Source organism: Drosophila navojoa, chromosome 2, assembly GCF_054131105.1.
Source record: "Drosophila navojoa isolate 15081-1374.11 chromosome 2, UAZ_NAV_1.0, whole genome shotgun sequence".
Taxonomy (NCBI): domain Eukaryota; kingdom Metazoa; phylum Arthropoda; class Insecta; order Diptera; family Drosophilidae; genus Drosophila; species Drosophila navojoa.
Window position 1 is genome coordinate 932,381 of NC_142890.1, and position 25,664 is coordinate 958,044.

At 39.7% G+C, this 25,664-nt stretch overlaps 3 protein-coding genes across 9 annotated transcripts in view; 1 reads left to right on the forward strand and 2 right to left on the reverse strand.

The window, feature by feature from the left end:
- Nepl15 (Neprilysin-like 15) overlaps window positions 1-25,664 on the reverse strand; it is a 162,083-nt gene that overhangs the window by 65,451 nt on the left and 70,968 nt on the right. The window lies entirely within an intron of this gene.
- Window positions 1-25,664, forward strand: part of LOC108659213 (uncharacterized) — a 30,206-nt gene that overhangs the window by 1,138 nt on the left and 3,404 nt on the right. Inside the window, exon 1 of one of the 3 annotated variants that reach the window (XM_089257243.1) lies at window positions 12,899-13,011. The exons of 1 other annotated variant lie outside the window; for it this stretch is intronic. In XM_089257243.1, the coding sequence (XP_089113369.1) occupies window positions 13,002-13,011 (10 nt within the window). In that variant the 5' untranslated portion in view covers window positions 12,899-13,001. Of the gene's footprint in view, window positions 1-12,898; window positions 13,012-25,630; window positions 25,655-25,664 lie in introns of those variants that run through there. One more of the 3 variants, XM_089257244.1, reaches the window with a different exon arrangement.
- Window positions 423-25,615, reverse strand: hdly (hadley). 5 transcript variants are annotated; one of them, XM_089257233.1, is made up of 8 exons: window positions 25,474-25,615; window positions 7,662-7,834; window positions 7,506-7,593; window positions 6,812-7,193; window positions 6,508-6,740; window positions 6,397-6,444; window positions 1,425-1,532; window positions 423-1,347 (listed from the first exon to the last, which is right to left on the reverse strand). In XM_089257233.1, the coding sequence occupies exons 2-8, from the start codon at window positions 7,812-7,814 to the stop codon at window positions 1,184-1,186; spliced, it is 1,176 nt and encodes a 391-aa protein (XP_089113359.1). In that variant the 5' UTR covers window positions 7,815-7,834; window positions 25,474-25,615; the 3' UTR covers window positions 423-1,183. The 5 variants fall into 5 exon arrangements, with proteins under 5 accessions (XP_089113359.1, XP_089113353.1, XP_089113351.1 ...); XM_089257227.1 differs by having other exon boundaries at window positions 25,412-25,534; XM_089257225.1 differs by lacking the exon at window positions 25,474-25,615 and adding an exon at window positions 22,934-23,087.

Consider the following 25,664-nt stretch of genomic DNA (forward strand, 5'->3'; position numbering starts at 1 on the left):
CTCTGCACTGATCCACGCCCTTTAAAGCCACTTACAAGAGGTTAAGCCTTGCCCCAGCAACGGCAATCAGTTTATTTCCATTCAGAACTGACCAACTCTGTGCACCACAACAAACGAAACACAAATCAATTAAGCCAGAGAGACAATGGCAACGGAGTAGGCGTGGCATTATTAAAACCGCAACGTAATCGGCTTAGAGGGTCGCTGCTAGGTCTGTAAATGCGATTGCGAGTGACACTAGGCTGACAAATTAAATCAGCTGAGATTTGTTGTCAAGTTGTCAGCCAGCTGTCGAGGGAATCGAACATGTGAAGGCGTTGAGGATGGCCCCAGCGCAAGTGGAATGCCAATCGGCTGCAGATGAAATATATATATACTTTATAGTATATATATAGACATATGTATATATGTAAACAACAACAAACGGTGGTGAGCATTTATTAGTTTTGGTTTAGAGTCTGCACAATATATATCTTAAATTACGAGTAAATATTATGTTAGGCGAGTACGAGTATTAAATTTATAATTGTGTGAGTGTGTGGGTGTGTAAGCAATTGTTTGTTGAGCTGTGTAAACAAAGCGTTCGACTAGATTTCTGTTGTTCCATAATATGCATTAAAATAGTAGTCAAGGTCTAGGAAAACGAAAGCGAGGCATATGTAGCACATATTGAATCGATAGAGATGAGATAGTCCAGTAACATATTGATGATATGGAGTTGAGAAAACTCCCATAATGTTGAAGGAGCAGGAATATTAAAGTCTTATCAATTGCTCAACCACATCCGAAAGGGATAGAGACGAATTTTGACTTGGGGCTTATGAGTACCTGGGTACTTCTACTCTATGAAATGGTAGAAAAGTTTCTATTTGTTAACCAGACATGAACTGTTGAGAAGGAGAAGCGAGCTTATGAGTAGAACAGCTTATAAGAACAGATATATCTGCGAGACAAAAGGATTTTTCTAAAACTTTAAGGATAATGGCGAAGAGAAGTGTTTGTCTTATCCTTAAAGCTTTTTCCTCTAAAAGGGTTTTTCAAATGAGCCCGAAATGCGAGTTTGTTGAGCCAGCAAATGCCGAAAAGCTGAAGTGATTCAGATCCATGCTGATGTCGAGGTTTGTGTGGAGCAGTTTAGCAAAATATTTAGTTTGATTCTTCATGGCGAATGACTGCTAAGAGACTAAGAGCAAGTAGAGAGTATCTCAGCGAGATGTTGCTGGCAGCCACGGCGGTGAAAACAATCGTAAAGCGGACCCAGCGACTGCAGGCTGCAACAGAGCTGCGAGGCGCGATGACAGGCCGTGCCTGATGCAAAGCTGGACTCCTGCGGGAATAGCACGGCATCTGCGAAATAACAAATCAAATCGATTTAGTTGGCAAAGCCCCTCGGACACACATGGCTCTATGTGTACTCAGCTCACCTTGTCGGAACATGGGACGTGGCTGTTGCTGTGGCTGAGGCAACGTCTGGGGCCTTGGCTGGAGCGTTATTGGCCAGGGGGGCGACTGGAAGACGGGCGCGCGGATGCCTGCAAGTGGAAGAAATGGAAGTGTGAGCGCATGCATGCGGGTGATTAGCCAACCAATAAGAACTTAATGCATTTACACTCCAACAGGCACTGGGTGCAGCGCCCCAGAGCCCCGGTACCCCGCACCCCGCACTCCTGAACACCAAACACTATGCAGTTAGTAACTGTGGCAACAAAAGCGATTGTTGCCACGGTTGCATGCAACACATTTGCGGCTGATGTGGGTTAGATAAAGCCCCACTCCAGCTAGAATCAAGCAACTTTGAATTGAATGAGACGGTGCAGTAGGACAGCATATGTTTATAATAGATGCGTTAAGAGGAAAGAAGAAAATTAAACAGGAAAAATAAATAGTATATAAGAGAGTTATAGATCCATGACAAAATAGTGTCTGTAATGTCTGTATCATTTCAGTCGGCTGTTACTGACCTATCATGCACGTCCAAGCTTGATTAACAGTTTATTTTTATTGAGTTTGAAACAAGTAAAATGACTCTAGTCGAGACTGCTCGACTACGCAATCCCCTGAACCCTGCAAGGAACTGATATATCAATAATTCTTCGCGTCTTTCTGCTCACATAGGGAACACACGCACAAAAACACACAGGCACGCACGAATGCATTCATATATAGAAATCCCCAAAGATGTAGTTAATGCAGCTGCCTGACAAAAGCTGAATGATACGAGACTCGATGGAAGGTGCATTAAAAAAACTTGTGGAAATATTAATCTGATTTGCTCGTTCAGACTAAAGCATAGCCACATTAATACCTCTGAAACTGTGGGCCAACTTTTCTAGATTGTCACAAAAACAAAACTTGAAACTTGGTTAGGGCAGCTGCATGACAAAAGCTGAATGCTACAAGACTATATGTAAGGTACATTAGGGCCAGCCACAATAATGTGAATTCATTGCTCATGAAATGGAAAACATATACATGATTCACTGAAATATAAATGATGTACATATGTATATAAATGTATATGGTCTCTTAGTTTATATCTTCGAGCGAATTTATGGCAGAAGAAATGTTCTGAGACTGCATGACAGAAGCTGAATGATATAACACTCTATGCAATTTGTGGGAATATTGATCAGAATTTGCTCCCTAAATAAAAGACATAGCCCTTTGTATAATTAAGAAACCGTGCTCAACTTTTCTGGTGAATTTGAATCTTGAAACTTGAGTTAGGGCAGCTGCATGACAAAAGCTGAATGCTACAAGACTCAATGCAAAGTACATCAATACCAAAACCTGCATAGTATGAAGCTTATAAAAACATTGCTCATGATATAGTAATATAATTTAGTAATATAAATGCTCTTAATTTAGTTATATAAATGATCTTAAGTCTTGGTAAAAGCTAAATGCTCTGAGGCTGCATAACAGAAGCTGAATGATATGACACTCGATTCATGGTATATCTATGAAATTTGTGGGAATATTGATCAGAATTTGCTCCCTAAATAGAAGACATAGACCTATGTTTGATTAAGAAACCGTGCTCAACTCTTTTAGTGAATGTGATCTTGAAGCTTGAGTTAGGGCAGCTGCTTGACAAAAGCTGAATGCTACAAGACTCAATGCAAAGTACATCAATACCAAAGGCTGCATAGTATGAAGCTTATAAAAACATTGCTCATGATATAGTAATATAATTTAGTAATATAAATGCTCTTAATTTTGGTCTTCTAGCGAAGTCTTGGTAGAAGCTAAATGCTCTGAGGCTGCATGACAGAAGCTGAATGATATGACACTCGATTCATGGTATATCTATGAAATTTGTGGGAATATTGATCAGAATTTGCTCCCTAAATAGAAGACATAGACCTATGTTTGATTAAGAAACCGTGCTCAACTCTTCTAGTGAATGTGAATCTTAAAACTTGAGTTAGGGCAGCTGCTTGACAAAAGCTGAATGCTACAAGACTCAATGCAAAGTACATCAATACCAAAACCTGCATAGTATGAAGCTTATAAAAACATTGCTCATGATATAGTAATATAATTTAGTAATATAAATGCTCTTAATTTAGTTATATAAATGATCTAAGTCTTGGTAAAAGCTAAATGCTCTGAGGCTGCATGACAGAAGCTGAATGATATGACACTCGATTCATGGTATATCTATGAAATTTGTGGGAATATTGATCAGAATTTGCTCCCTAAATAGAAGACATAGACCTATGTTTGATTAAGAAACCGTGCTCAACTCTTTTAGTGAATGTGATCTTGAAGCTTGAGTTAGGGCAGCTGCTTGACAAAAGCTGAATGCTACAAGACTCAATGCAAAGTACATCAATACCAAAGGCTGCATAGTATGAAGCTTATAAAAACATTGCTCATGATATAGTAATATAATTTAGTAATATAAATGCTCTTAATTTTGGTCTTCTAGCGAAGTCTTGGTAGAAGCTAAATGCTCTGAGGCTGCATGACAGAAGCTGAATGATATGACACTCGATGGATGGTACTTCTATGAAATTTGTGGGAATATTGATCAGAATTTGCTCCCTAAATAGAAGACATAGCCCTTTGTATAATTAAGAAACCGTGCTCAACTTTTCTGGTGAATTTGAATCTTGAAACTTGAGTTAGGGCAGCTGCTTGACAAAAGCTGAATGCTACAAGACTCAATGCAAAGTACATCAATACCAAAACCTGCATAGTATGAAGCTTATAAAAACATTGCTCATGATATAGTAATATAATTTAGTAATATAAATGCTCTTAATTTAGTTATATAAATGATCTTAAGTCTTGGTAAAAGCTAAATGCTCTGAGGCTGCATGACAGAAGCTGAATGATATGACACTCGATGGATGGTACTTCTATGAAATTTGTGGGAATATTGATCAGAATTTGCTCCCTTAAATAGAAGACATAGCCCTTTGTATAATTAAGAAACCGTGCTCAACTTTTCTGGTGAATTTGAATCTTGAAACTTGAGTTAGGGCAGCTGCATGACAAAAGCTGAATGCTACAAGACTCAATGCAAAGTACATCAATACCAAAACCTGCATAGTATGAAGCTTATAAAAACATTGCTCATGATATAGTAATATAATTTAGTAATATAAATGCTCTTAATTTAGTTATATAAATGATCTTAAGTCTTGGTAAAAGCTAAATGCTCTGAGGCTGCATGACAGAAGCTGAATGATATGACACTCGATGGATGGTACTTCTATGAAATTTGTGGGAATATTGATCAGAATTTGCTCCCTTAAATAGAAGACATAGCCCTTTGTATAATTAAGAAACCGTGCTCAACTTTTCTGGTGAATTTGAATCTTGAAACTTGAGTTAGGGCAGCTGCTTGACAAAAGCTGAATGCTACAAGACTCAATGCAAAGTACATTAATACCAAAGTCTGCATAGTATGAAGCTGGAAAAAAATGTATCCTCATTGCTCATGAAATAGAAAACATAATCATATGATTAATAGATATATAAATGCTCTTAATTGAAGTCTTCTAGCGAAGTTATGATAGAAGCTCAATGCTCTGAGACTGCATGACAGAAGCTGAATGATATGATACTCGATGGATGGTACATTTATTAAACTTTCAGACAGACAGACGGATAGGGCATTATGGGGTCTGCCACGCCTTCTTCAACAAAACCATTATACCCTGATTTCCCATTTTCAATGGGTTCGGGGTATAAAAATCATTTAAGTTATGGAACTATTATTATAGAGAAATTGATTTAGCATTTTACTACCACAAGTTTATGATTTCATTTGATTTGAGAAATTGTGCAAGAGAGATGGATAGAGAAAGAGGAAGAGAGAGAGAGAGAGTTGGGTAGATAGATGTTTATGTATATGTATATACATAAGCCTTTTCTATGTATATACGTTTACACCTTTAAGCCAAATATCAAGTCTCTAGTTTGATTTTATATAGACAGAAGTAAAGAGGAATAGGAATGGAGAGGCGAACGAACAGATCGATAGATAGATTTATGGACAGAGGGGTGGACAGATAAGCGGAATGTTAGTTGAACAGATAGACGGAAGAACGACCACACTTACAGAGATATTGACCAGACGGACGGAGTTTCATCAAGTGCTGAGTATATTAAATAATCATGCATTATCGAAATTGGTGAATTTAGTCAAACACCGCATCGCATTGATTGTTGATCAAAATGATTCTTTATTTTCAATATAAAATGAATGCTTAGAATAAATTAAATTGTTTTCCTGTATAGCTATAAATATTTGAAATACTTTCCGGCAGTCGAGCGACTCTCGCTGATTGCCTCGCTCTACATCGACATATCGGTCAATCGGCCCAGCGATCGATCGATCACGCTAGACTGGCTATCGCGTTGGTGCGAATGTTTTCGGCACATGGATTCACGCCCCAGAAGGCGCCATGGCAACCGAACTCCTCAAAGCAATTGTAACGAATCTTGGTGCTGCCCTGCGAACAGCAATTGACAATGGCCCAGACACACTTGGACACCTTGGCTGTGGTGGGTCGCGGTGGTGCGCTGGTCGCGGTTGGCTGCCTGGTTGGGCGTGCCCACGGTGGCGGTTGCGTTGTTGGTATCCATGCTGTGGCGTAGTAACAAGAAGGTGAAAGTCAGTCAGACAGAGAAGAAGAAGAGGAAGAGGAAGAAGAAGTAGAAGCAGTAGAAGAAGAAGCGATGATTGTTAGTCACATAAGCTCGACGGAATGACAGAGCACACAAATAATTACAAGCGTATGAGAGAAGGGCTTAACTAGATATCCGAGTGACATGTTTAACCAAGTTGTCAGGCACAAAGAAGCTCATTGTTAGCCAAGTTAATGAATGACGAGAGCGAACTCAAAGAGAGTCAAGTCTAATTGGCTCGGTTGGGCTTACCTGGTCGGCGAGCTTCACTTGGACTCCAAATTGGTGGCTGCTCTACCTCTGCGAATTGTATCACAATTTACGATTTTGCCAATATGATAAATCTCCAAGACCTCGACTTACCTTGCACGGGCCAGAAGTTGTTGTTGGTGTTTTGGTTCGCAATCGTGTTGCTCGGCGGCGGCTGATCGAACACAGAGAAGTCTGCGTCAGCCGGATTGGAGTTGTGGAAGAGGCTGTTCTCATCATCGGTATCCAAACGAGTGCCGATACTTTCGGGATTCTTGGGCGGCGCTTCAGTCCGCCAGAAGGGGAGTTTTCCCTGGTACTTTGGCGGCTTGCCAATCGTTGGATAGCTATATATGATATACAAGTACTCCTTATCAATATCTGCTGCAGTCTTTAGTGCATTCTCTTAAGAACCTACCGCTGATAGTATTGCACTGGCTGAATGGGCAGATAGTGTCGTGCGGGCACTGAGTGATAGTAGACGGGCTCTGGCTGTGCCGCATAGAGGTCGTTTCTATACAAGTGGCGCACATTCTGGTTGTAGGCGTGGCGACGATGACGACTGTGATACTTCTTGGGATACTTGTGTTGTGAGGCCTCCTTCGTCGGCTCCTCTGTGCGCTGCTTGCTCTTATCGTCGTCGTCGCTCAATATCAGCGGCGTCTCGGGCAGCACATCGAAGATAATCTTCTCCTCCTCCAGCGCTGGCTGCGCAGTGGCTCGACTATGATGATGTCTTGTGCGCTGTGTGCGCTTGTACAGCTTGGGGTAGATGGACTTGGTCTCATTTTTGGTCGGATCTGGAATAGTAATAAAAGTTGGGGAACTTTAGTTATCAGCAAGGCGGAAACATTATCAACGAATCAGTCTAGTGGGGGCTCTGCAACTAGTGGTGATACGATTAATCCTATGATACACCAAAATAGATTATTTAAAGAAAAATATATAAATCTGTTTATAATAAGTTATCTTCTATATTATTATAAAGCAATTCCCGTTTCAGCTTCAAACTAAACTCATTTAAATTGTCGGCAAAGCCTCGTCTCGCTCTTGTTTACTAATTCCCACTGAGCTGTGCCGTTTGGCAAATGCCTTCAGTTTGCAGTGCTTACCGTAATCCTCGTTGACAAAGTCCTCCTTGTACATGATCACCGGATGATCCTCGCGGTGAATGCCATCCACGACCTCCACATGATGGATCTGTGTAAGAAGCAATATAGTTCAAGTGGGAGTCGAAGCAAAGTCTCAGCCGCAGCTCGTCTAAGTACCTCAATATTGTCAACGCCAGGCGGCAAGGTTGAGCTGTCGGGCTCGTTGTCGGTCGAGGGGCGACTCGCTGTGCGATCCACGCAGAGCAGGAGGAGCGTCAGCAGCAGCACTGAGAGTGCATGGCAGAGTTTAGTCTGCGTCGTTCGGTTCATATCCTTAGGTTCGAGTCGGTCTGAAAATGAAAATTCATCATCATTCGTCAAGTTTTATTGGCCCCAACTCAATCTCAATTAGTTGAGCCCCAAAACTTTTGCCAACTGCAAATTTTATTGTGGTTCTGTTTTCGGCTTCTCGCCCGACTTTGTAGCTTGTTTTAAATTAGACATCAAGTTTAGCATAATAATTTTTCTTTTGCCCTTTATTTTTGCGTTTTTGCGTTTTTGCTTTTTTGTTACATGTTTCGTCTTGTGGTTAACTTTTGTATTACTTTTGCTCCGACATCTGTTCTCCTCGGCTCCCTACCCTCTCCCCTCTGCCCACATCTCTATCCAACAAAGCTTTCGAATTATTGTGGCGCCCTTTGCCACTAACCAGCATAACCAAAGTGGTCAGACTTGTTTAGACTTTGAAGTGGAGCTCACAGAACTGTGCTTGCTTCTAAAGTCGAAACACATATAAACGTACACACATACGAACACACATACACGCACACATGCATGCACCTTGACTAGACTCAAAACTTATTTACATAAGTTGAGCATTGTTTACTTATGTTATAAATATTACTTAGTGGATGCAGCAAGAAAAATGTTTTCAAATTGAAGTGAGTTCGTTTAGATATATTTTATTGAATATTTTTATATATTTTTTGCTGACGTTCCTTTAATATTGTATTCTCGATCTTTATTTTAAATGGGGAGAACACAATATTAAATATGTAAATCATTTCAATTTTGTTTCTTTACTGAATTTTCAACTCTCTTAAAGTTTTTAATTGCAGTGTGAAGAAAAATTGTTACAATTTTGTTCTATATTTTCACTTTTAGATATTCATTTAAAATTATTGACATTTTTAATTATTTTTCAAATTATGTTGAAGAGTAATATATTTTATTTTAACTTTAATATTTATTTGTGTGTTTTTTTTTATTTTTTATATTTATTTATTTTTTTTTTATTGTCAGTCAGTTGACCTTCAGACAAAAGTAGTTAATTATTTTGAAATATTTATTTATATTTATTTTTGATTTATTAGATTCATAAGTGAGCAATTCTTTTGAGAGTTAAAAATGATTCAAAACTCAAATTTACACATTTATTTATTATTAAATTTTTTTTTTTTTAATATTTTTTGTTATGTTAAATCTTGCCATTTTGAGGGTTTTTCGTTTATACTTTTAATTCACTTTTAAAATATTTCTGCGTATTTTGTTTATTATTATTTAGTTTGCTTTCAAATTTTTCCCTAAATATCTATTATTTTTTTAATATTTTAAAATGCATTTTTAGTGCTTAAATTTATACTCACATGAGATAAATTTATTTTTTAAGCCTTGTGATTCTATTCCCTGATACTTTCTTCAAACTCTATATTGTTTATTGTATTTCTTGAATATTCTGCTCGTTTCGCAACGATGGCTAAGTGAATACTAAATCGCAAATGGTTATGAACACTTGAATTTATTGGAATAGCAGCCAGCACTTGAATATATATAAATATTTGTGATATGTGACTGACGTTTGCCGTGTCTTCTGTTCTTGTGAGAAATTGCCTGTCAATTGTTACGTTTCTCGTTCAATTCGAGATAAAGAAAACAAGAACAACATTTTTGTGAAATGAGCATAACAATTTTTGATGATAAGAACACCTTTTATCGATCAACAGGCATTCCCTATACGAACCTGAATCACATTTTATATATTCTCAGAGCAGAATGTATAAATTGTGACGTCATTGAGTCGATGACTCAGGGCTTCGTAAGTAGAGTATTTGAAGAGATCATTATTATTTAGCATTCATTGTTTCGAAAAAAAATTTCTAGAGCTTGAGTCGCATTGCCTTAAATATGTTTTATCAGCTCTCTAAAAATAGGTTACCTAAATGATTAGTAACCGGGCTTCCATTAACGGAGTCTTTAAATACTTTTTATGCCCGTTCGATTTCCCTATTGGCAATAGGTTAATTAAATTTTCGACACCAGATACAGGGAATTATATTTATGGGATTGGTAATATGAGACCGCAGCTTGGCTTCGCTGCGCGCTGGCAAAAGGACAACGGCGAAAGGACGACAACCAATTAGCGCAAATAAAGCATTCAATTTCAGGGCGTGAATCTCTTTCGGCGTAACCAGAACCCAGAGCCCAGAGCCCAGAGCCCGGAGACAGCACAACAATGCGAAGCTCAAACATTGAGTGAAACGGCGCGAACTGGGGGGGATAACCCAAGATGAATTCGAGTACATCTTATTTGCTTATACCTAATGAGAATCTTTTATTAACAATCAACAATGCGAGAAAAAAGAAGGTATAGGCAGCCATAAAAGTGAGCATGCTGTGTGCATAGGCTGTAGCAACATCAATAACCCTCTGGTTCCATCGTCAGCAGAGTTTTTGTCGAATTAGCAGAAACAGAAAGAGATTGATGACTTATTCTTCTCTTGGTATTCTTTCTAAATTGTAGCCAGTGAAGTAAACAGAAGATAGATATTCCTATATACAACGAATTTATCTATTAAACAATCGATAATTATCGATTTCATCGGTTTAGCTGTAAGGTATTTTATCTATACGTTCCCTAGATTCCAGACTAAAGGCCTGAGACATATATATTATATCCATTAACACTGACCTTTCTAAAGGCGAGTGAACAGGACAAGCTAAACACTTCTCTTAGTCCCAATCAAGATTCTTACAAGCCAATATACCCGCTTTCACGCATTTATAGTACGTACTCGAGAAAGATAAACAATGTGGCAGAGATTGAGAGTGAGGCAGAGCGAGAGAGCGAGAGATTGAGTTAAATTGACCGATAAAGAAAAAACATAAATATGCAAACGGCAAATTGTGTAAAATGTGAGTGAAATATGCAATGCTAAAACTTCATCATTGACTTCATCATTGTCATGTTTTTACGATGGCATTTCCAATTTTAATTAAATGCAATAAAATATTAAATATCAAATTATTTACACGTTATGAAAACCAATCGCAATTCATAGAAAAAAATTGCGATTTCAAACGAAATCAATTTCGAAAATCAATTTCAATTCCCATTTCCAATATGCTCGGCCACAAAATCACCCACAAATATCTAGATGTATAAGTTGATATATGTATATACTGCAATTTTAGGATTTGTGGTTTGTGTGTGTATGTATGTGTGTGTGTGTGTGTGTAAACAACGCATAGGCTTTTTAATATGTATGAGTAAATGGGAACACACTGATGTGGCTTGAAGCACATCAGGCTGCGTATAAAGCCCAAATATAATAAAAATGCAAACATCAAAGGCGATAAATGTAAGATAAATAATAAATAACATAAATAGAATTTAGACCAATACACTAGGCATAATAGAAATATACAAAAATTTTAAATGAAATTGGGAGTAAAAAGGCAACAGTGACTACATAATACTCGTGATACTATGAATCTGTGTATAGATATGTTCCACAAAGTCTAAAGTCTAAGCAATTCAGCTATGTAATATACCTATAGCTATACCTATCTATAACCCTGACATTACCAGCTGGGTTCGGTAGACACGTCTCTAGTCTTGCGTTAAATCATTAACAATGGCATTTATGCTCCGTAATTATTCTCGACTTCACTCTAAAGACTCTATGAGCTGAGGTAATGTGAATATATATGCAATCTATGCATATTCATCTCTGCTCCCACCCAACTTGACATTGCGAACGCGTACGCATAAAACATTCATGATTTTCCATTTGAATTCCCCTTTTTACGGCTGACCCATTGCCATTGGAGTCGTCATCAATTTTTTAAATGTTTTGCACAGAAAGAAAAAGTGTTCATTATTCTTATGCATATAGTGGGTTTTGGTTGATTTCTATGAGCGATATAAACGCGATTTGCCAACTATAATGTGCATAATAATCAATAGAGAATCGAATTAGTTGAGCAAACATTTGTTTATGCCTTTGCTTAGATTCGATTCGATTAAAGCAAGGACTTTTAATATTATGACCCAGAAATCAAATTATTAATAGAACATGGCATACATTTAGCACTCGGCCACTTGTTTACTGAGTGGTGCCGGCAGTGGCACTGGCACTGGCTATGGAAGCACTCAATTGGATAGGCTAATGCCTGGCCAGCCATGGCGACCCAGTGAAGAAGATGAAAATCTTGATTTTATTTCATATTATAACCAAACAAGCGAGAGAGACAGAGAGAGAGAGAGAGAGAGAGAGAGAGAGAGAGAGTGGGAGAGAGTGATAGAAGAGAGAGAGAGAGAAAGAGTGAGACTGAGAGGGAGAGGGAGAGAGAGAGATAGATGCAGACAATGGGCAGCTAGACCAAAGCAACAATTGAGACACCTCAGAGTTAAAGTTGGGAGTGAACGACTATCAGTTACTCATCACCTGAGGCAGAGAGAGGCAGAGAGAGGCAGAGAAAGCGAGAGAGTGAGAGAGAGAGAAAGAGAGAGAGAGAGAGAGAGTCAGATGCAGGCAATGGATAATCGAGATATCTCCAGAGAGAGAATGAGCTAGTATGAGGAGAGAGAGAGAGAGAAAGAGAGACAGTGAGAGAGGGAGAAATAGAATCAGATGGGCAACTGAGATATATCCAAAGAGCGAGCTAACATAGAGTGAAGGACAATGAGCTATCCATTACCTGAGGGAGGGAAAGAATGAGTGAGGGAGAGAGAGAGAGGGAGAGACAATGGTAGCTGGAGAGCACAACTAGCAGTCGAAGTGCTCACATCTATTCTCTATAGGAGTTATTTCTCTGCAAAAATGTGTCGAATCTACATAGCATATATGTATGTAGATATACCCCTCCTCTTGAATGTATTCAGGGTATAGAAAATAGTCGCTTAGGGCCGAGTCAGTCAGGCGTGTGCCTGGCGCAGGGCGCACGGGAAGCTCCAACGGGCTGTGAGCTGGCCAGCGTTGGCTATGCGATGCTCGGCCCAGCCTTTGCAGTATTTGCCAGTTAAGCGGCCCTCAGGTGAGACGCTTGACCAGCTCGCAGTTCAGTTTTCGTTTTCACAATAATCTGAAATATCTGAGAGCATTGCGCAAATGCGGCACGGAAGAACAATTAATCGGAATATGAACACTGATTAGACAATGACAACTCATCAATGTCGGCTCAAGACACAGAGGAAAACTAATTAAAAGCTAAACTAAAGCCTCAGCTCACACAGCTATGCAGCGAGGTAAGACATAAATTCTTTATTTCACATTTTTCAATCTCACAAAATGCTAAATATTTAAATCTTGATTGTTGTGCTCGAGCTCAGCGAGCTAAGCGAGCTAAGCTCGTCGGCTTGCGAAATGAAAGTGAGCATATTGGCTCGGGTTGTTTGTGGTTCGAGTGGAACTTGGAAAAATTCTTAAATAGATAATAGTACATAATAATAATAGGAATATGTTATATAATTCTGTGAAATTGTGCGCAGTTGCCTAACACTTTTATCTTCTTGTCTAATAGAGTCTTAAATGTTTGGTGTGGATCATCTCGTTTCTCTGTGTAATTTAGTATTAACTCTATTCAACAGGTCTAGCCATAGCATCAAACGAAGCTTCTCTGCGCTCTGAGCGTGTATTATTCAGTCGGTATTGCTCGGCTGCAAGGCTGTTACATGTTTTGTCAGTGTCAGGCGTGACATGAATTTGAAACCCGTTGCCATATTAAGTGGCTTACAATGCGAGGCCACAGAAAAAGGAAGCAGCAACAGCAGGAGCGGCAGCAACAGCTGAATGTATGCGCCATCCTTGTGTTTGCCTCAATTCTATTCATGTGTCAAAGTGTCGTCCTGTCATATGCGCTTACGTACATGGAAACTGATGCCACGGCTGTCTCTGCTGCTGCTGTTGCTGTTGCCGTGTAAGGGGATCAACAAAATGCAAATTCAACACACAAATGCAAATGCCATTTGAAATGTCCTTTGGACAGCTAATCGGCTTTTTGTGCAAATCTGTGCGAACGCAGCGTTCGTAATTAGTGAAAGTTATGCTGATGCCCAATCGATGACCGATCCAGAGATGGGCCCTGTTTCATTCGGGCTGTAATTGGCGTGTGTTTTTGTGCCTGTGCCACTGTTAATTAGTTTGCCTGGTCCAATAGTGCGTATACGTTATGTGAATATTGGAGCCGTGCCAGCTGTGGTCCATTTCTATCGAATTATTTAGGCAATTATCAATTAGGGAAAGAATAATGATGCAGCCACATCCAAGTGCCTGGGTTAACCTAAAGGTTTTTATGCTGCGTATACGTAATATGAGCTCTGCTATTCATTTGAAGTAAGTTCAAAGCGTGTGTGCAATCGGAGAGCACTTCAGAGACCCCTTTGAGGCAGTGCAGTCTAATTGAAGCATGTTTCCGTTTCATCAGCATTCCTAATGACACTTGAACGTTTCTCGGTGCGTATACGTGATGGGAAAGAGAAGATTAATGCACTGTATTTTCCAATGACTAATTCAATGGGCTTTTGTAGTGCAGTGTCAAGTGTTTTGTGCTGGCGATTTCTGAAGAAAAATTGACGAGTGCATTTTCATTTTCCAGAATTCTTTACGAAATTAAGTCGCTCAACAGTGCGTATGCGTTATGACATCCACTGGCACAATGCCAGTTGCGCTTTCAATGCGATGATTTATTTATATTTTGGTCACTTTCCATTTAAAATCTTTTGCAATTTCGACAGTCCTATATACATTATAGGGACAGACCATCTGACTACGTATGCTTTCAGACAGCTTTGCGCATCTTTAATATAGATGCAGACACACACATGTATATATAACCCAGACAAAATGCTACTTAGTATCAAAATCATAAGCCAATCACAAAGAGAAAACGTAAGTGTGCTCTAGTCGAGGATTACCGGGGGAACCTCAAGGTCAAGGCGTTCGCTATCTGTGCGCACTTTGGCTGAACTTGACTTTCAAATTTTACGACTCTCGCAATGGAAATGTGCGGGATATATTAAAATGTAGTACTTTAACAGTTTCTTATTGATTTTCAGAGCAGTGAAAAGAGTTTTCAATGCATGATCCGTGCGTGCTATTTGAGCATGTGCACACGATTCAAAACTCGAGATCTTTCAGATCAACTGTATAGTTATCCCGAATACCTCGAAGATTTTATATATTAGTTATATATAAGATATTTAATATATATATTCTATATATTTTTATGCAGTTAAAGCTGGAGATCTTGCAGATCAACTTTATAATTATCTCAAATCTCTCGAAGAGTTTATATATACAATATATCCGAGATATTTTATATATACTACATATTTTTATGCAGTCAACTGTTCCTCCCCAGGCACATGTAATATTATACTCTTATACTCGCATCTTTTCATCTTCAATGACTCTTATACTAAGTACTTTTAAGCTCTCATACTCTAATTTCAGTGCTCTTAAATTAGCATACGAAAGTGGCCTGAAAGAAATTCATATTTGATGTGATCATTCCATAATGATCATCATTATCGATGAATTCATTCAACCAGTCTGAATCATCTCGATGGCTGACCTAGACTCAGCTATATGAATGCTGGAGTGGAATGGGCCATACCTCTTGCTTCAACAAAACTAATATGCCCTGAATTGCAGTTCTCAATGAGCCCTGTTAGAGTATTTGTGCCTCGCCTCGGCTATGCCCTTTGTCTTTTCATTTATGCACGCTGTTTTGTTTTCCCTTCTCCTTCATCATCTTCTTCATCATCATCGTCTTCTGTTATTTGTGCTTGGGCTCTTGTTGCTTGTGTTTTTTCTGATTTAGCTGCGAGGCTGAACCGCAGGCCAAACACTGGCAACTTTTCTTATTATTGTTCAAAAGTGATTTTTATGTGCCGCATGCACAGAGAGTGAGAGAAGAGAGAGAGAGGGAGAGGGAAGGCAACACACACATTGATAGAGGGAAACAGAAAAACTTTACTTTGTGCTCGCAAAATGGGCCAAAAAAGTAAAACAATACAAAACCAAATGTGAATTCAGTTCGCTGCGGCTTATGGCTTGCAAATGTATTCGCTGCTCGGTGCTCTGTGCTCGGTGCTCGGTTCTCTGTCTGCTTGTGAATGCTGAAGAGCTGAATAATGAATCTGCTGCAACTTTGAGAATTAATCTGCACATGTATCGCCCGAGCTCTAGATAGCGCAGCAGCACTTTTTTACTTTTTTTTTGTCTATTTGATATCTATATTTAGAAAAAGTGTTCTCTATTTCTATGCTTTTGATAATTATTGTAATCATAGCAGCAGGCAGGACAGCATCCTGCCACGGACAGCTGACGTGACATCGCAATGGCCACAGAGAAAAAAACAAACAGCAACAAATGCAACAACAACTGAAGCATCTGCTGCTGCTTCAACTGTTGCTGTTGCTGCTGCTGCTGCTGCTGCTGCTGCTGCTGCTGCTGCTGCTGCTGCTGCTGCTGCTGCTGCTGCTGCTGCTGCTGCTGCTGCTGCTGCTGCTGCTGCTGTTACTGCTGCTGCTGCTGCTGCTGCTGCTGCTGCTGCTGCTGCTGCTGCTGGCTGCTGCTGCTGCTGCTGCTGTTACAAGTGTCTCAAAGTTGCTGCGCTCCTTCAGAAGGGCGGAGAACCACTTCTGCAGTTCTAATTGCCAAAGTTGTTCGCTCAGAAGGTCAAAAGACAGCGTCGAGTTTACAATTTACGAGCCCAAACATTTTAAATTATATTCAAATATATGCGAGAGCCTGAAAGTTCCATCAAAAACTACCATATAAAAAACAAATGTTTTACAGTTCCAGCAAAACTTAATATATGTTTTTTCTTTTCGCCAAGCGATCCATGGGTAGAGCCACTAAATTTCTGACTGGAATTGTAGATGGAGATTCGGTGATCAGAGTTGATCTATTCTGTGATTTTCCAAACTAATATAAGATATAGGATAGATAGAAGTAGAGCTGATGCGTAACTGCACACCTTCAAGTCTTTCGAATCAAATCTAAATGGAGGACATCTCATATTGACTAGTGGTTAATAAAAGATACATCAAACTTGAAATTCTGTGTGAAACATCGAGTTTCAGCCTTGAGAATCTCATGCATATATTAAATAGAGAGAACGGGGGAAAACTTTAAAGCATTTTTGGCAGTTGCAAATGAATTCATGCAGGGAGTGAGAGTGGAGCAGCCAAGAGGACGACACATTTGACAGCACTAATACACTCTGTTCTTCTTCTTCTTCTGCGAACTATGGCAACTATGGAGTGCCTCGACAGAGTCGAGCTCAGGTTGCGGTTGCTGCTTGTGGTCGCTTTGAAGTGGCCACGTGGCGCCACAAAATATTTATTAGTTTGCATAGCGCACAGTTGAGATTAGCTGAGGCATCTGTCCGATTAGCACGGCTCGCTCCAAGCCAAAGATTTTTATGTATTGTCGTATACACGCTGTTGTATATGGGACACGCCCAATTGGCCTAATAGCCATGTCGACGCTGTGCGTGTGCGTGTGTGTGTGTGAAAGTCGTGTTGGACTAACAGCTGTTTATTTACTGCCCAGCTGAGCACTACTCAGCCATTGATGCGCCTCCTGCTACCGCTCCTGCTGCTGCTCCTACTCCTGCTGCCTGGCTGCCCTTAGCCAGGTTATGGCTCTGGACTTGCCCCCACTCCTGCTCATGCCCTTGCTGCTGCCCCTCTGTGCCTGCTGCCAGATATACGCCTCCCCCAGGCCATGTCTCTGCCCCTGCCCCTGCCTCGTACAGCAGCTCTTTGTGCTCGCCTGCTCATTTTGGTGCTGTTGGCTTGTTGCTGAGCAGCTTAACGGCCATCAAATGGCAATTTCCATTTTGCGTTGCTTTGCATTCGAGGCCGCTCGACCAATGCACGAAAGACGCGCCAAATTAATGCCAAGTTTTGTCCTCTGACTGCGACTGGAGCTGCTGACAGCACTCACAACTCACACCCCCACCTCAACTCGATTCCCATCTCACTCTCTCACTCTCTCTCTCTCTCTCTCTCTCTCTCTCTCTTTGTTGAACGACCGCCGCCAAACGTGCGACGCACAATTGACAGCTAAATTGTCTGTCAATTTGTCTCGCTAGCTGAATGCGTTCGCTTCTGTTGACATATGACTATACTATATATACTATATACATATATTTGCTGGTGTGCGATGTAGTTGTGTGTGCATGGATATGTCTGTCCTGCTTGTTCGGTTTGCGTAAGTTGACAGCTGGTTGATGTTGTTATACCTCTTACTTAAGTGAAATAGGAGCATATTGGTTTTTCTATTTGCACATATATAACACCTTTGCTTAACTATAGATATGTACCTATATGATGTATATAAATATATGCGATCTATAGTAAATATTGGCATAGAGCGTTCTTTCGCTACTTACAGTAGTGTCAGTGTTGTATAACTTGCTTGAGTGCTCTGCTGATGAACACTAAAACTAAAATGTGGCTCTGATTCTATACAGATTCCTATATATAGGCTCTTGCCGACTGTTCTCAGGGCTAACGCAATTAGTCAAGGCTCTATTGCAGCTAGAGACTTTGAATTCGAAAGGTATTCAAGCATTTACATATAGGTATATCTCAACCAGATTATAATCAACCAAAAAAAAAAAAATCAGCTATGCCTATTAAATAAATGGTTTTCTACTCAGCTGCTATACCCATTGGAGGCGTGGCATATCGATGCAGCAATATGATAAAGTTTTTTATACAAAATACCCTCAAGTTGCTCTAGGGAAACCCATACATAATCTATATATAGCACATAATCCAAATATTGTTTGTAATGTAATGTATATATAATCTATATAATGTATGTAATCTATATTATCTTTATAGTGCATACGATATATTTGAATATTCTATTATATTTATCTATTACATAATCTATTTACTCAACCTATTCACAAGCTTATCTGAATGAGTATTCAATAGCCTATCACGCCCATGCTGCCGCACTTCTAACTCGTATATTATTGGCAAAAGAATTTCAGTTTGGCATTTGGTAATTATGGTCTGTCTATCGATGTGGCCATGGATAGAACATCGCATTGTCTCCTCGGCTGCTGCTGCTGCTGCTCTCGCTGTCGAATTGCGGCTCCAATTGGAGCGGGTTGAGCTGAGCAGCAGACTGGGACGGCACTGTAGGGGGACGGCACTGTAGGCTGCTGCCTGTCGGTCTGTCGTTGGCCTCAACAAGTGCCTGTGGGTGCTGTTTGGCCTATGTTTGCTTACAGGGCGTGGCAGTTTTTCTCACACGCATCTATTTCAGGGTCGTGACAACTGAGAGAGAGAGACACGCGTGACCTGATGTGTGTTTATTTTGAGCCCATTTTGAATGCGTTGGCTTAAATAATGCAAACTACATGGCGAACAGAACAGCAAATGTGACTTAAAGTTTTAATGAAAATCCCAGGCTATGCCAAAGCACACATATAACTATATATATATGTATATGTATGCATAAATATACATTTATATGTATATATATGTATATTTGTACTTGGCTCCCCTCGAGGGCCATACCAAAAAAAGGTACTGCAAACATCAAATATTAAGCGACGCTAAAGCATTGGCCCGCCGAGCATATTAAATTTTCAAATGCTCGCACTTCCACTGAACTTAATGTCTGCATAACGAATGCTGCGCGCCGAATTACCCAAAATTGATCCAATTTGCCAGCAGCAATTGAATTTAACAATATGCCGCATTACGCATTACGCATACGCCCCATCGCACCCTCGACTGGGGCAAGAACTGAGTGCTGATTACCAGAGATTTACAAGTTGCTTTCATCATTATCTCTGCTAGACTCTAAGTTTCTTTTCCATTTGATCTACTCATGAGACATCGAGCTGCGTCAGCTCGCTCATTATATTACGTATGCTTATTTCGAGGCCAGTTGATGGCATAACTAGTTCTTTTAGGAGTCGAGCTAGTTCTTTCGGAACTTGTCATTCCACTTTGCTATGTCATAAGAGTTATCTAATAAAGCCAAACAAATGAGAGTATATCTATGGATATATCTATTATTGCACTTACAAACTCGCACACATACACACACACACGCACACACATGTATAGGCACACGTGCCTCTCTACAAACATGCCCACTGTATTATGCTAAATAGGTTGACTGAGTTTCACAGTCGCTAAATTAATGACCCTATTAAAACTCAAAGCGCGATCTTGACTTTGGAAACAATGAAAATGATTTGTTTTTAGTTTCCTGGAATGATGAGTAAATGTATTTCAGTATGGAAATTCGCAAAACTCGGAGAGCTGGGTTTCCCAAGTGATGCCTTAGCAAGTCAAATCATCGATATTTATCGATATAGGATGTCGATCGATAATGTAAAATATATGAGCACAAGATAGAGGAATGCAGCCTTTACAATTCACGACGATCAAAAATAGATCATAGATCATGTCTATACCCATACACATACATACACACATACACCCATGACAGACCTAGTCCCTCAGTCAATATACCCAGAGATGAGCTCAGTGTATGAATACACTAATTAGATAAATGTCATTCCCTTTTGTACACAAAGTAAATATTTATGGAGCGTTGGAATTGTTTTCTTCTGTTTCTGCTGCTTATTTGATTAGCTGTTTGGGCCTTGCACATGACTCATCCGCTCATCCGCGGCGATGGCTGTCATCGATTTTACACGAACTCCCACGAGTGGCTCGTCGTCTGCCTGGCCGGGCATAAATCATCAATCCATAACTCAGTTTGTGGGTCACGAATGCAGTTTGCATTCTGTCATCGCGGCGACGATTTAGCTCGCGACACGAATTCAATAAATCAAACGCGTGCCGCAACTGCGTGCTGCCCGCCAATGATTGACACGCCTTTTTGACGACGCGTCGGTCTTTGGAGGGGGGCTGTAGCCAGGAGGGGGGGGTGTGGCCATGTCGTATGCCCAATGTGGTCAATTAGCAGCACTATGCTCTTTGGCGGTAACTAATTAAAACGCGCTGAGCAAACACTATCCTCTGCCCTGACCACGCCCCCTCCTCTATCAGGCCGGGCAACTTGGGGCACGTGCGACTAGGATTTGTGAGGCGTTCTATGCTTATTTAGTTTGCTGATTAATGACAGCTGACACAGGTATAAAAGGAATGACAGACAGACAGAGACAGAGAGAGAGAGAGTGAGAGAGAGAGAGCGAGATAGAGAGAGAAATTGATGTATCACGCATAGTGAAGCGTGCCTAGACAACATATTGCGCATACGCCCAGTGGGCGGTTAAATAAGATAAATTGCTAAAACGTTTGCCCGGAATTGTAGCTGATGTCCAATTCGGTTTGACAACAAAGAAAAGAGTTTGTTTAGCCGGTCATTTAACTTTCTGTTGGCATTTCGTAGAAAGTATACTCAACTGCTAACTCTTGTTGACTTGAATCTAGTCTTGAGCTGTGGGCAACTCCACTCTGTCACTTTTGCTTCGGTAGGGAGTCTTTGAGCATGTACTGTAAAGTGCTGTTACTGTAAAGATCCATATGGAACTTCTCCACAGAGACACCTTAGTACAGCTAATTGATTTAGTTTTGAATGAATCGATACTTAGCTTATATGATTCATCTTATGCTCCAGCTTATATTGCCTACTAGCAAATGGCAAAGTCTTACTCTGGTCTAGAATTAGCCATTATATATCATGATCTAATGCTGTCAAACTTTTGGCAGCCACAGCCGCAATTTCCGCTTGTCTGTGCATTGGCCGTGAACACTTAAAATTAAAGACGCTTTGAATGGAGTCCGCATAAAGCGAGTTGATTGCGGATGTGCTAACTACATGGAGATCTGTTACACTTGGCTGATAATTCCCATAATTTGGCAGCTCATTTAGATTTGGATTGTTCGCACTTCACTCTTTGCCTCGGCCCAATTGTATGAAATTTACTGTGCACAACTTGTTCATTAGATTAATTATATTTCGTCTATGAGGCGAGAGAAATGAAAAGCAATTTGTCACGTGCCATTTGCCATTGGCCATTTGGCCATTTGGCTTATAGATTTGAATTTCAGCGATTGGCAATTTAATTAGAGAAATACATTGGGAATTCACTTGCTGAAGATGCAATCGAGGGTTGTAGCAAATCATTTGCATGCACACACATACACATACGAAATTTTAATATTCATTCTTTTGTAATTATCTCATTATTATTTTCTTGAAATTTGAAATTTATAACTTAAGATAGAACAGCATCTATAACAAATTTATAAAGTCTTGCAGACCTTGAACTGTAGTTACTAATTCGTTTAGTACAGTTATGCTAATAGCGAAACAAGTATGTGTCATTTAGTCAGCCATGCTTGACTGGGAAATACCCGAATGTGGGCTACCTTCTAAGCTTAGGTATCTTCCTTAAGGAGACGCCTCTTTCGGCCCATTAAATACACAGTTAAGTCTAGGTCAAGTTTCAAGGCATCATTCAAGGAGATGTCGCATTGATATTTCTCCCAATTAGCAGTAAAATGACGTATTTCAGAAATTTAAGGAATCTCCAATTAATATTTACATAAAAAACCATCGAGATTTATTGGTTCTGCCAATTGACGTCGAATTTTGCTCACGTTTCTGTGGTTATTGCTAATCAGTCAATCGTAAAAATAATTGATGGTTCGTTCAGACAGGTAAGAGGCAATTATTAAAGGAATGCGTCGAAAGAGAACATAAAAAACTGATTCATGCATTCACCCAATGTTTACCAAACGCCAAATGAATGTCGCACGGTTAAATGACGAATAAACATTAAAGAAAAACCCATTTCGCACATGGCCTACGAGGCGTCAACATAAAGTAAAACGATAATGCTTGCGTCACTAGAGAGATTATAGATACTAAAGATATTATTTATCGTTTTTTATCTTCTATGAGAAGACGAAGCAGCTGCTGAACAAATTCAACAAAAACAAAAACAAAAATCCGAAAAAACGCGAAAATTAGAAAAAATATATAAAAATTTGCTCGAAATCAGTTTGTGATATATGCACATATATATGTATATGTATGTATATACATTATTAAATAACTTGATGATCTCTTCAATCAAGCTCTTTAAGTAAGCTTGTCTACACGTGCAGCAGCTTAAATGTATCTTCAAGATATAAATACTTCACTCACTCAATACGAATCTATCTGCATTCAGTTAAACACGAAGCGAGACTGAGTAAGCCAAGCAACGAACAAAGTAGAGATGAAGAGCTGGAGTAACGTTTCAGTGCGGCTCAATGTTGTTGCTGTCTGTGCATATTTCCCTATGCTTGCAGCAAGACACACACACACATATGTATATACTCAAACTGAGAGAGAGACGTGCGTACGTGCGGGCGTGTGTGTGTGTGCGTGTGAGCAGCTTTAGGCTGCCGCTGTCAACAGAGACAAGACAAAAAGAAGAGAAGAAACAAAAAAAAAAACAGTTTCTGCTTATTTGTATGCGTGTGTGTGTGTGTGCTTTACCAAATTAGCAAAACCGGTTTAGTGTGTGTGTGTGTGTGTGTGAACTTTAGGCAAGGGACTTAGCAAGGGCATCGGGTGTAGCAGTACCAGCAGCAGCAGCAGCAAAAAAAGACATGCTAAAGATAAACAAAAGCCGCTTTTGCTCATTAGCCATTGTTGTCGTGTGTTGTTGTTGTTGTTGTTGCTGCTGCTGAAACGCGCGACTGATTCGAGCAGTCAAACATTTGCCCCACCTCTCAGAACAAGCAACGGCACCCACAAACTCCAGGTAGAACTAACTGCTCAGCTTTTTGGCAAATTTTATCAACAAGGTCGTGAGCGCAAAGCAAAACTAAACAAAAATTGAGAGCGAACATGAAGGAGAGCATGCAAGCGAGTGAGCGAGTGAGTGAGTGAGTGAGTTAGCGAGCGAGTGAGTGAGTGAGCGAGAGTAAGACAAAGTGTATGCCAATGCTCTACTGCATGCATAGCAAAGGCAAGTGTGCGGGAGGGAGATGGAGTTTGTGTGTGTGTGCGTGAGAGTGAATTCAACAAGTCGCGACTCGCGAGATGCTCTTTGCTTGGTTGCCTCTGTGCATATGAATACATATTCGCGCTCATTTAATGCATACTTCCACGTGCGATCTGAGCTGGGTGTGATAAGTGCTGTGTTAGCGTGTTGGAGGGAGGCTGCACTCTACCCACTGGTCCAGTTGCGTGGAGAAACGAGTTTAGCAAACAACAATTTCAATTCATATTTGCTTAATTGGGATATTGTCATTTCAGGCACACAATACGCAGTTGCTATATACGTCAATATTTGAGATAAACACGCTGATAACCTCATCCAGAGCCAGAGGCTAAGCTTCTGTCGGAGCACAAATACTCCCTAATGGCTATAATACGATAATGCAACATTAGTAAAATATTGCTTTTAATACTTTTTTGCAACAGTCTAACAGCATTTTTGAATATTTAATTTTATCCATAAAAAACAAGAGAATATTTAACTGTTTTTTTTCTCAAAATAAAAAATGATTTCATTGTGGCCAACCGACCGGCTGGCTTCATTTGCAAAGCTGGCAAAAAGCTACATACACAAATATGATAAAGAAACTGTTGTTGTTGTTGGGTTTCTTGCTGTTGTTGTTGCTGTTTCAATATGCAAATCAGCAGAAATCGTGAGCATGCGATAGCGACCCGTATTAATTGCAGCTTTTAGCTTTAATGTGCAACAAAAGGCCAAAGGCAGAAGGCCGAGCATTAACTGTAAGTAAACTAGAACTCATATACTCCAAATAGGGGTAAATATATGTGCAGTGGAATGAATACTGCGTAAGACAATGAGGGCTTAGCTATGATCTAAGAGATCTAAACATTCACTGGAGTAAACAGTCGAAAAGTCTGTGCTATAAAGCTGTGAACTTGACGATCTTAATATACATTAAATTACTGCATGAGACAATGATCTAAAAGAGCAAAGGAGAGCTAAAGTAAACACTACCGAAGAAATTTAGGTAATTAGCTAAAGATCTAACAGATCGAATTGAAAGATATCATATGAAAATGTTCTAAGACCCTACAGATTTGAATATAATACAAAGGGGCTTACCTTTTATTAGCCTTAATAAATCTAAAATATGGCAAAAAGGCTTACATTGTTTGTTTACGATCTAAATGATCTAAATATATGCACTACATTGAGCTCTGTATAGAAGGCAGGTCTGCGTGTACTTATATATTTCATATATGTATGTATGTACATATATATATGTAGTTTCCAACATATTAAAGTCTCTTGAGATTTCTCTCTCCTCCTTGCTCTCAGCCTCTTTCAGTGTTACTGAACCAATTCAGTATCTGCCTCTTTTTTGTGAGTTTACTTTCCATCTCTCGCTCTCGCTACCAATCCGTTTCTCTTTCTCTATCTCTCTCACTCTACCTCTCCACCCGCTCCACTGTAAGCATTTGTTTACCCTGTTTTAGAACATGTTTCAATTAAAAATTATGTTTTATTATCAATTGAAGTTAATAAAGAACGCGTTCGTTGACTCTTTGTCGTTTCATTTTCGAATATCGCGTGAGCGCTCTCTGTTTGTATATTATTTCATACAGCAGTAGGTCTATATACACTTGAACATACACACATACATATTACCATACATTTATTAGTGTTATATTTTTATTTGTTTTCTGCTTATACTTAATTCGCTCTTGTCACTGACCGTTTTTTGTTTTCGACCGTCGTTGCTGGTTGTTGAACGTATCGTTGTATACTGAATGTTTCTCTCTCCCGAGCAAGAACTTATAATTGTATTCAGTTGTTGTCGGACTGTTAAGGCGAGCGGAAAGAATATTCTCGCCGCTCCAAGATCTTTTCGTATTTATAGTCTGAAACAATTGCAAGTGAGAGCAA